We start from the raw sequence: 13,029 nt of genomic DNA on the forward strand, positions 1-13,029 counted from the left end.
TGTATAGAAATAACTCCTTAAGTTCAATTTCCTTTTTAGCTCTTTCTAATTTCTGTTTTTCCTCTGCCATCTTGAGTTAATGCTCCAGTTTCAAACGCTCCGCTCTAGCCCATCTTAACTTAGCTTTTGATGATGTTGTACTGGAGATGCAGATAATCGTTGAATTGATGTTGCTGTTTACTTCGTTTATAAATCTTACACTTATCTCCCACAAAAATCAGCCACATAAAACAAAATCAAGAATAATAACTCTTTCAAAGTGCCAATTTCATGTACAAACTATGTTAGTTTTAAGATTTTATTCATTTATATGTATACATTCAGAATTTCTAATTATATTCATTTATTTACAATGTCAGTTATCAGTACGTCTACGACCTATCATGCAGTATAGTTTTACAGGTAGCGGATGCAATAGGTGTATAAGTATTAGTTCCATGTAATTCAACTGGGAGTATAAATAGAACGAGAATAGTATGTTCATAATTTCAATAGTGTAAGACACAATTCCGTACTTCAAAGGCAAATGAGCTGTGTTTCAAAGAGAAATTTGATAAAGGCAAACAAAGTAGTAAATATTAAAGCAATAATTTTCTCACTAAATTTTGATCAGGTTCACCATTCGGATGGATACTCCCTGTTTTGTAAAAACAATTGCTGATAGGTCAAACATGTAATGTCAGACCCTAAATAACGAAAGAGAAAATGTACGATATTGATAACAAGTATTTTCTCGTGGTGGAGAAGTCCCTTACCTTACGTTCTGCTTCACTTTAATTCTAAACCGACAATAATGTGTCAACACCCTTTTCAATTTGCTCCTATTATATTTCGTTTGCTTTTTTTGTATAGGTACATGTTTTAATTCGTTACTCTTCTTTAAACTTCAGGGGAACCGAGAATTAAAATAATGAATCCATACTACAAGGTGTTAAGCGGAGAAAATGTTACTTTAAAGTGTCAACTTCACAACACATTTCCTCCTATCCATAATAGTTTTTGGATTAAGCCCGGAGCATCGATTAGTGATACGACGAAATTTCAACAAAAGATAGAAAATACTACGAATGGACAAATGATAAAGCTGCTGCAAATATCAAAGGTCGACGTAAATGATAATGGGTTTTATAATTGCGTAGCACACAATACATTTGGGAAAACATCAGTTGCAGTGCAGTTAAACGTCGGCAGTATGTACAATGCTAGTATATAAACTGTATATAATCTAATTAGAAATAGTCATGCTCTCCGAATGTTAGTTTTTATTTAAGAATCGAATCGAACGATTTGGGGTATTTACATTGGTCACATGTTCACGCGATTATACATTAAATAAATTATAACCAGAATATTCAAGTAATACATTATAGATTTTTTTCATTTGATTTTTGTTTTACAAATCGAGAATATTGGCAATAGAAAACATATACAGTTTGATAAATCATTATCAATTGTCTCATAAGAGTGTACCAAAAGTTAATTTCTACATGTATGCGAAATATTTTTAGAGTTTTTGATGGCCACTACTGCCTCAATGGTTCAGGCGTTATTGATAAAGTTGATGAAACAGATTCTTTCGAGGAAAAGGGGGTATATTGTCTTGTGCACAACTGTTTTTTTTTCACTTACTTATTTTTGTTAAAACATTTTGCTTTTGTTTTTTTTGTTTTTTGTTCTTTGTTTTTTGTTTTGAACACGTTGTTTTTGCACATTTTGGATTGTTGATGAAGTGAACATCGTTATTATATTAATATGTTAAATAAAAGGATCTTGGTTGTTTAACCTTTTTAAAAGAAGAATTTGAAAAACCTTCATTTCATATGAATTACGAAACTGACCTACAAGCAGAGGAATAGAATTATCGCACATTAAAAAAAAAAGAATGTCAAATATTTACTAACAGTGTCCGTCTTAAAGTGACAAATATGTTGTGAAGGGAAAAATTGATCACCTATTGCTTGGTATAGTAGCTGTTGTATTTTTCTTTTGTGGAATTGTAACCTAAAACACATTTTTGAAAGAATTGAAATTATTCAGTTTAATGCTATTTTGATAATTTCTTTAGCATGTTTAAGAAGGGTTTTCATTTAGCGAGAAGTGATGTAGTAGTCAAAAGCTTTAATTGTATTTACTATGTAACTGTTTAGAAGTTGAAAATGTTATACATTTACAATATAGACTTGGTATAATGAACCTCATTGTCAAGTTGTAAAGATTCAAGATGGTCGTTTCAAAACATTTTTTTTAAAACAGGTCTTATAAGCGAAATGAGCGTTTGTGAACAATAAACTTCATTGCATGCGTAAGTAATTCAATATGAACTTTTCTTTGGTAGAACGTCAAAAATGTTAAAGCAAAATATACACATTAAAGTTTGTCTGTACTCACCTGGAGTTTCATTGGAGACTTTAAAATTCAAATTTGTTTGATACATTACTTGGAAAAACTAAGCTCTGTATTTTGAGATTAAACATGCGTTTGTTTTTGTAGACAAACCTAAAAATCCACACATAGAGACTGCATTTTATACAGTTAAAGAGGGCGGAAATGTTTCACTGCAATGTTCACCTAGAGGTGAAGACATCACTGTACTGTGGTGGGAGTTCACAAGATATCATTACAGCAGAAACATCACTAGGGGCTCTTCAAAGTATTCTGGAGGTTATTTGGGAAATTCAAATCTCATCATCTCTCAGTTTTCAACAAATGACGTTGGAAAATATATTTGCTATGTTGCAAACGATTTTGGTTTTAGCAGTAGTTTGGACATTTTTACTAAGCTTGGTGGTAAGTTCCTAGAATATCATATTGTTATCAAAACAATAACAGTACTTTGACAGAATCAGTTTACAACATAAAATACCAAATGTTTAGTGAGTGTATATATAATGTTTAAAAAATGCCATATTGTGATATCGTACATTACTAATGTATACATGATCTACAGGATGGGAATGTAATCAATAATTAAGTTGGCAGAACGAAGTTTATACTCATTTTATTTATAGGGAAATTAAAGGAAATTAGATTCATCTAAATGAAAAAAAAATACTGATTGTATTTCACATAATATCGCAACAGCTAAACCACAAATTATCTGATGATTTCCACCGATGTAGCTTATTCGAAAAAAAAAGGCTAAATAAAGGTCTATTATCATAAAGATGCGCTAAAAAGCCATCGATTAAAATAGCTTATTTTCCTTATGTACCTTAAATCAATTGAATCATTTTCTGCTCAGTCGAATCTTACAAGAAAGTTATCACCTTTCAAAAAACACGGATGTCAATTCTATTACTTTGAAGACGTGTAAGCAACATAGATTGTGTTATAAAATATTGAATGTGACTATTACGCAGTATGAAGTAGGATTAAATTTGCAAAACAGAAGTATATATCTGCAGCAATTAGTACATTGTAGTGTCTACTTTTATCAATGAAACACCACTGAGTTAAATCAACAATAGAGATTTCATGCACAAAAGTCATTTTCGTAATTTTGCAGTCGGTCCAGAGATCAAAGAAACTAAAAAAGACTACTATGTGGAACTTGGTAGTTCAGTTACAATGACGTGTAGCGCAGTCAATACTACGAGAACATGGTGGAGCAGGTTTTCAAGCGGTGCATCCATAAACAGCTCAAAACAACTTTTTAACTCGACCGTATTATATTCATTTAAAATTGAAAGGGTCAAAAACATAGACAAAGGAGAATACACGTGTCATGCTGAGAACATGTATGGGGAAACAAATCGCAAATTAAATTTAATTGCTGGATGTAAGTGCTCATTTTGAATTGTCATATTATTCTTTTATTGATAGACATTTCAAGGCTTTGCGCTTTTCAGTTTATTATTAAAATATATGCAGTTCATTCATCAGTAGTAGCTTCAGGATTTGGCTAGTAAGTCTCAAGTTTTCATGATAGAGCAATAATAATATGGAATTTTCATTCCATGTATAAAGTATTTTAGTTGGTCATTTGGTAAGTCTTTTTCTATGGTGTATCGGGCGATTGCACAAAAGGAGTGTTTGTTAAGCACGAGTGTATTGCAAAATGGGAGTTAACAGTACAACTGGAGGATTTAATATACGATTAAACAGCAATTTTCGGTCGTTCATACATCCAGGAACGACCGAAAATTGCTGTTTAATCCTTATAATTCCATCCCGACATTTGAGAATATTGTTTGTAAATGTGGTGAACCGGTAAATGTATTTATAGAATCTAGTTCCGGGGCAATTTTATTTTGGGGCGTTATTTTTTTAAGTTTCTTTGGTGCGTTCCCATTTCGCCTTAGCTGTGAATTACAGGTGAAAAAAGGTAAAAAAAATACTAAGAAAAATTGGAATTTATATATGTTTTTTGTTTTAAGAACAAAACTGTTACATTGATTAAGGTAAAATAGTTATAAAATTAAATTTTGACCAATTCAAGTTTTGTCTAAATAAAAATTTTCAAAAGAAGCTAATGAAATATATATCATTTGTTTTTTTGCGTTATAGTACATATACAATTCAGTGACTAATAGATAAAAATACAATGAGTTCAAAAATGGATTTTTTTTATAAAAATAAATTTAATGAGTGTACATGTATATGTATAAAATTGCATTAAAACTAATGACGTTATTATCGAAGTTCTTATTATACACAAATGTAAATGTGTAATCTTCAAATTCTTTATTTGTTTGTAAATTCAATACCAATAAATTGACATTATTTATTTTGGGATCATACATAATTGATACTTAAATAAAATAAGCCAAAAATAATTTAACTGAAAGTTAAGTTGCTTAAATTTAAAGCTTTGTAAAATGTTGCAGTTTAGGTTTGACAATTCCTTAAACAATTAAAAAATTGAGGTACATGCATGCCAGTTTTACAATCAGATCTTTTCGCCAGCTTCAGTCTGACTACTGCAGTGAGAAGAACTGCATCCATTGTTGAAGATTCAGCACTGCACATCTTGACGCTTCACTGATTATCATAAATTGTCTATGAATCCTCACAATATTGTGCTGCTAATCTCAGATTGAAACTGTTTTCTTCTGTTGCTTTTTATTTTGTTCTACTAGAATCAAGCTTTTATTACGATTTTGCTTAATCTTTGTTGTACGTAAATGAGCCTTCACTGTTCTGAGGAACTTTTTTTGAGTCAAATCGTTATCAGAGTTCTCAGTCATACTTTATTTATTTTGAATTTTAATCTTAAGTTATTATTCATAAATGTTGTATCCATTAAATGAAAGAGAACTCGGTGATTAAAATCAGAAAAAAGCCATTCATAAAAAGTTCTTAAGACAGAAACCCAACCAACAAACCGCATAACCATTTCTTAAAATAAAAATGAAAGAAATAACCAAAACTATAAAGTACCAACAAACAATATAAATTAAAATCTACATATACAATGTACAAGTGTATATAAGGTTTACATGCTATACAAACATAAGTCGCACTTAATTACATGTTTACATAAGTTCTCATTTCGCCTTAGTTCATTCGAAAACATCACTAAGGCGAAATAGGAATAATTTTAAGTATCAAATTTGACAGCTAAGGCACAATGGGAACAAGCCGTTTCTTTCCCCGAGCTGAACATTACTCTCTGTAAATAAATTGTACTGGTAAAATCAATGTGGATGTAATAAACTATTCTTACGGCTATATTATGCCATTTAGTTCGTTGCTACACTTTTTCGAACAACACGGCCGACATATTGGTTACAGGTTCACCAGCGTTCATTCATGTATGAACGATCTAAAGAAGTTATAATTAGAATTATTTCGTGATGAATAATCGTACGTTTTTCTAAGTGTTTGTATCTATCATTTTTTAAATAGAAAACATTTATATAAAACAATAACATATTTATACTTATATATACTGTTCATAATTCACGAGAAAATGGTATATATTCATAGGGATTAAGAAGGAAAGGCTCGAACAGTAGACATAAGAGATACATTGATTTTTAGGTGTTGATTTTGTTCCAAGGAATTTCTATTTTCCCAATATACGAAACATTACATATATAATATAAGGTTATCATAGAAAGGTCTGAAAAATTCCCAACGATGCTACAACTGTCAAATTTGCAAGGCAAATGTTTGATCGTTCCCTGCGCTGGACTCCAACTCGTACCGCTTTGACATCTATGGCAATACCGCCTGCACGAAGTCCAGCGCCCTTGACGACTCGAATAGCTAGGCTATATAATATATAGCTTTTGCTGGCCGGTTCATTCCTCCTCGTAGGAGTAATCTAGGGTTGTAAATTAGTACACGATGTATGGTAGTACAGGACAATTCATCTAGGTGTTATTATGTAAAATAGAGGATTAAATTAATGATGCATGTCACAACAAATCAATGTTATACAACGTTTCAGAATGTGACAACTCTATTCGCTACACTGCTCCATATATATAGTTGCTTTATAAGATGAAACCATGGTATTTTGCATAAACTACATCACTTTCTATTGTTAAATTTTTGTCATCAATCACCCTTTATAGACATAATAAAGTTCTATCTAAGAATAATTGCCATGCCTGGTATGTGCACATATCATTACATTTCACCCTTTGAAACATTTTACAAAGTGCCCTATCTGTAATTGGTACGCCTTAAATAAACAAATTAACAAAATATTCCACTTTTTTTATATTCTAGATATTACTAGTTATGTGTTGCGACTATTAATACAATCAATACCAATGAAGTATAGCACGGATATATTTATTTAACTAAAGGAAGAAAGAATTAATACACATACGAAATTCTAATTTTTATTACTGCAACAACACATTTATGCAATGGGTATTTTTAAATTTTAGCGAAACAATGGTCTGCTTTATTTGCACCAAAAATATGAATTGAACGATTTCTTAATTATTTTGCAGTACGACCATCTATAACAGCTAATACCAGCATTGCTACGGAGGAATATTCGGATGTGAAACTGTTTGTTCAGATATCTGAAAATACCCAACAAACATTTTGTTCAGTCTCTTGGTTTGTGAATGGACTCCACGTATCTTTAACGCCCACTTTTCATTACCAAGAAAGATGTTCACATCCAACTTTAACTATATATAAGCCTTTGGCTACGAACAGTGGTGTCTACAAGTGTGTCGTCACGAACGAATTTGGTTATGAAAGCATCAATATTACCCTTTCCGTTTGGAGTAAGTTTTCCATTACCCAGTAGTTCGTAAAAACGTTTAACTGTTAATATGAGATAATGGGAGTGATAAAATTTCGTTACAAACAACAACTACAACAAAAAAGAGTATATTTAAAAATAAATAAGTACATATATAAAACTGACGTTTCTTTTACCAATTATTGATGAAACAAACAATGAAAAGACAACATAACAGAAACAGAAATTAATGTAAACGACGAAACACCATTTCACATACAATGTATTTTTGGATTGTTTTTTTTTTACTGTTTTTACGTTCTGGCAATCTTTAGTATTGTATTGCCCTATTGTTCACAGTTCGGGAATTTTTTGCCAAAATTTTATAACTGAGAGATCAATACAATTGTTTGTGTAAACCAGGTGTTTCTTGAAATGCAGAGGACACTTACCCTACCGGAAAACCTGGTCCATGCTCCCAATGTTTAGCGGGGTTAATTTGCTTATTTACTTTTGTTTCTTGGTACGTTATATTTTGATTTTATAATTGTAAAAATCAAAAATATTATTTCTTTTTCTTTACCTTTTTATTCATTTGGTCGAACATTAAAGAGCTTATACAAAATGATTGGTATACTTCCTTTGGTATCGTTTTAGAAATACCTGTCGTGAATATTGACCGTAAAAGTCCCCTGCATGTAGCGAAAGGGAATTCAACGACTTTAAATTGTGATGTATTAGAATCATCACCGGATCCGAATGAGATTTACTGGCTGCGAGGACGTTTTAATCAGGTACAAAGGAACCGACTACCAATCGCCAGTACAAAATACAGCATTGATACCAATACAAAAAGAAGTATACTTACAATAAGAAACGCAGAGATACAGGAAACTGATAACTACACATGCGTGGCAAGACATTCTTATGCAAATGGAAGTAAATCAATCGAGTTATTAATAGGAAGTAAGTATCCAGATTATTTAATGTAAATACACAACCTCTTACTGGACAATTTTTGAGCAACGCGTAATTTATTAACATTTGAAAAGTCGCTGACATCGTTAATTGTAAAAGTGTATATATATGAGTCATTCGCACTATGATTTATCCATTTTTGGGGAAATCAATGAATAAATAGCCTGCTCCTTTCAAATTTACAAACTGTACAAAACAAAACCGAGATTATAATAATTCTAATTGCATTAATTATTTAAAAAGGACGCTAATAAAATATTTTTTTTAATATTGCATAGGCGAATTAAACTTACAAAATAAATTCGTACTGCACTAGCATGTAGGAGACAATCTGATGGAGTTGATGCTATTTGAATATTGAAATAATGGTTTAGAAAGTTTTCTATCACAAATGAGAACCTTAAAAGATGCGTAGATTAATCAATAGACTACATTATATATAAAAAATGAGTTTACACACAAACAATCTTACAATGGAATATGCGTATGAAAAAAATATAATTTCAGAACAATACAAATTCGTCATTTTGTACATTAAAGCCCCGTGCAGGGGCTAGGATACTTTGCCCACAGAGCAACTGGGATGTGTGCCCCAGGTGGTGGAATGGGGTACCCCTGGCGTGTTACATGCTGGGGTTGTCAGGCTATAATACGGAAAAACTGACCGCAAACCATAGTGGTGCACCGTGTTGGGAAAGATGCCACGTTCCTCGCACGTTAAAGATGCCTACTTTGGTATTCTCCCGGAGTAGGAACCATAGGGCTCCGCCACAGGAGGCTAAATTGCCCGACCCTACCCACCTCTCCACATTTCCAGTGGCAATCAAAATTTGTCCTTGTGTCCCATCCCTTTTTCATTTCATCATCATTTCATGTTCATTTTATCATCAATTTCATGTTCATCGTCCGAATATAGCTGAAATATTGCTGCTCGGACGTTAAACCCCAACAAACAAACAAACAAACAAACAAACAAACAAACAAACGTGTACATTAAAATCAGTCAAAACAATGTATTATTATAAGCTGGTATATATGTAACATATTTTTACTCATAAGCTGTGTCTTCCGTTGATTAAAACGTTTTGAATAAAATGTAATATACAATGCTCTGTATGAATAAAAATTATATGGAGTCAAAATTTAAATATAATTAAAATACCTCAAATAAGAATATATGAAATATTAACATTGCAATTAGCAAAATGTTTTATTTTTGTACACCCGTTGCCATATAGAGACTAATATTTAGTATTTACCTTAACTACCAAAAGTGAAAATTTCCAGTTTCCGTAGACTTGTTATCGTTTAAACCATTAATACAGACATCATAAATTCATGCTTAATAATAAAACAAGTTTTATTTATCTTCACAAACTAGGGTAAAACAAGTGTCTGAAATGGTTTTCAAAATCAGTCACTTTTTTATTAAAAAAAATAATAATAATGCGATTTTCAACACCAAATAGTGCAAAATTGCACCCGTAGATATGTGTATACTTTTAAACATAGATAGAACTATCCTCGAACAAGAACATGTTAGAAAACTGGTTATGTGTTATACTTAGAATTTGAGACATTTGAAAAGAAACTTGGTAACCATAGTAATTTTTCCACAGAACGACGATGTTTATTATTTTTTTACTCACATGGTATTTCATTAATACTCTTAATCATTTTAAGTAAGCAGTTTGAATCTGTTACTGCAAAAGAATTAAAAAACATAAATAAGCAAAATTTTAAACTTCAAGGTCATTTGTTTTATTTCAATGCCGTTTAACGGTCGTCTTCGTAATTTCTGTTTTTATAAACATGTTTTTTTCATGACTTTGACCTTTATTTTTATCACAGGTTTTGAATTTATAGGTATATCCTCACTATATACTAATATTTTTGTCATTTGGTAGGAATGAGATATTCTTGAAAGGTCAAGAGTTTCTGGTAAAGAAAACGCCAAAAAAATCCATATTTTCGATTTGCGCCATGGCAACCATATTCATAGTCTTAATAGAAAATAGCACATGTCAATTATTTATTTATTATATTATAATATAGAGTACAGATTATATTTTGTAAAATTTAAAGGCTTGCCTATCCACAGGTTCATTTTGTTTCTGTAATTGCTAATTGAAATTAACTAACCAATAGCATAATTTCAACACAAAAATAACTTTTTTTAAATGTCATTTTTGAACTCTTTTGACCATAAATTTGAACAGCAGTTTTACAACTATTACATATGTCTGTATATGATGATAAAGTGTAGGTCTTAATTATTGTATATCAAAGTTATTAGATAAAGTCAGTAATGGTTTCCATGGAAACAGAACAATTGAAAATAGTATGGAATGACCTTTCGAACAGTACAGTTAAATTCTCCCGGAATTACAGTGAATGCACTAAGAAAACGGGGTTACCAAAGTGAAAATCATTATTGTTTTCCACGTTAACATGCCACGATGACTTCATACAGTAGAAATATTGATCATTGGTGTTTTCTTTTTTCCCTTTTGTTTGTCCTCACAGAGAATTGCTATTAAAGATAAATAATGAAAAACACTATGATTTTATAGGTCCGCCAGTAGTTAGTTGTAGAAGTGTCTTAGTTGTTAAACATAATGAGAAAGTCAGATTAAACTGCAAAGTTCAAAACACTGTCAACGCATGGTGGAAATACAGAACTAACATTAAAAGAAACTGCGTTAACGAAAGAGTGCAACTCCAGTATTCTGGAAATTATACATGCTATGCAAAGAACAACTATGGATTTGCAAGTGACACTGTTTCAATTGTTGTTCTCTGTAAGTTATGGCGAAATTTATTTTCTTTTATATGACAGTATAAGTAAAATGAATGTAATAGGCATGATTTTGATACTGATCAAAGCACTGTACAAACGAAACAAAACAAAAGTTAAAATAAGGTCTATGTACAAACTTAAACAGTCAGTCTTGCATCATTAAATTTATTAAAAATGTAAAACAAAATACAAATAACAGATATGAAAAATTATTCTCTTTCGCATGTGAATTTCAAAGTTTGTAGTTATCTGATGTATACAATTTAAATATTGCTACCCCTGTGCATTTTCCAGATGCTTCTGCAAGACAAGAAGCGTATGATAAAAGTGCATCCGAAACATTTAAAATTTACTGTCACATCAAAGGTGGACACGAGATAAAATGGAGTCTAAATGGACATATCGTCAATTCAACAGCAAAACGGAATGATGGACTATATTTCTATAAAATTGTTAACGCATCACGATATTCCGCTGGTAACTACTCCTGTGGTACATCGTTTGGTTCCGATTCTGTTTTCAGTAACAACATAACAGTTAAAATCAGAGGTAACTTATGTCATCGGTTTCTTTGAAATCATGTTTGATTTACTTGCAGATTTATTTTTTTATGCATGTGATGGTTTAAACTTAGTACATACACATCTGTTTACCTCTGAAATCTTTACACGAGGAAACCATCATCAATCTATGTTTCAATCGAACCATTTTCTCTCGTGGTAATAATGAAAAGATCGCTTAACATAGCTTCAACTTTCATCACCTCTAAAACAACATCTCCGGATTTTCAGAACGGGTGCTGATTATCATAATTTCAAAACGTTACATTATTCTTCTTGTAATTTATCTATAAAAAATGAAATTACTTTTGATTTTTACTTGACAGATATTCCGCTTGTAAATAGCACTGATGTTCCAAATTTAGCAACACAGGAAGGTTTTTTCGTTAAGTTGTCTTGTTCTTACACATCATATCCAGAAGCTACTGACGTGTTTTGGACTAAGGATGGAATACCCCTTTCCAGTAAAACTAGACAATCTAAATACAATGGCAGCTCACTTACTGATCCCTCTCTGTCCATTCATAGGGCATTAAGAAGTGACACTGGAGTATATATTTGCAACGTAAACAATAAACGTGGTATCGGATCGAGTTCGTCAATTTTCCTGCATGTTTATGGTATGTAACCATGTTTTCTTACAAAATAAGCCTCGATAACTAAATCTTTCTACAAAACGTCTTTAGGCTTACAACTTAGATGTAGACACTGAAACATGTTTTAAGTTATGAATACTTAAACTCATTACTTGTTTTACTTCATGACAGTCACATTTCATTTCTAATTTCACTTTTGCTTTACGCGATCGTTTCAATGTCGGATAATTTTGAGAAGATACCATAATCATAGACATTTTTTCATCGTTACAGGTATTGCAGTTATACATTGTTCACTGAAATTCGCCTCCACTATATGTCCATTTTTACTATCACCACAATATGTAACTATTTTAATTTATTCCAATTTACCTCACACACCTAATTATTACTTGTCATGTGCAATAAGTTAAGTATATAAGGATAACAATAAAATTACCGAACACTGATCCGATTCACAATCAAGTCAAATCCAAAATTAATCTGGCAAAACAGATATTAAACCACCGGAGCAGACGGTACCGCAATGGTCCTGACTTGGTACAGACACTTCAAACGAAATAGTGGGTTAAAACTAGTTTAAACGCGCGCTAAACCATTGCGGCATGACTATACCAGTGGTTATTAAAAAGAATTTGCATGCTATTGTCATAATAAGACAATCAGCGGCCACACCAGCACAAAAAAATAATGTTTGTTTGTTGGGGTTTAACGTCCGAGCAGCAATATTTCAGCTATATTCGGACGATGAACATGAAATTGATGATAAAATGAACATGAAATGATGATGAAATGAAAAAGGGATGGGACACAAGGACAATGGGGTCGATAAATTTTGATTGCCACTGGAAATAGGGAGAGGTGGGTAGGGTCGGGCAATTTAGCCTCCTGTGGCGGAGCCCTATGGTTCCTACTCCGGGAGAATACCACAGTAGGGTTCTTTAA

At 31.7% G+C, this 13,029-nt stretch overlaps 1 protein-coding gene across 4 annotated transcripts in view; it reads left to right on the plus strand.

The window, feature by feature from the left end:
• LOC148610276 (uncharacterized) overlaps positions 1-13,029 on the plus strand; it is a 48,836-nt gene that overhangs the window by 15,877 nt on the left and 19,930 nt on the right. For all 4 annotated transcript variants that reach the window (XM_088542599.1, XM_088542600.1, XM_088542598.1 and 1 more), the window contains 8 exons: positions 891-1,190; positions 2,491-2,787; positions 3,506-3,778; positions 6,909-7,193; positions 7,808-8,116; positions 10,702-10,929; positions 11,223-11,477; positions 11,815-12,108. In XM_088542599.1, coding sequence (XP_088398725.1) covers positions 891-1,190; positions 2,491-2,787; positions 3,506-3,778; positions 6,909-7,193; positions 7,808-8,116; positions 10,702-10,929; positions 11,223-11,477; positions 11,815-12,108 — 2,241 coding nt within the window. The remainder of the gene's footprint in view (positions 1-890; positions 1,191-2,490; positions 2,788-3,505; positions 3,779-6,908; positions 7,194-7,807; positions 8,117-10,701; positions 10,930-11,222; positions 11,478-11,814; positions 12,109-13,029) is intronic.

Source organism: Perna viridis, chromosome 8 (assembly GCF_037379345.1).
Source record: "Perna viridis isolate PV_CMFRI_1.1 ecotype Kerala chromosome 8, ASM3737934v1, whole genome shotgun sequence".
In the NCBI taxonomy this organism is placed as follows: domain Eukaryota; kingdom Metazoa; phylum Mollusca; class Bivalvia; order Mytilida; family Mytilidae; genus Perna; species Perna viridis.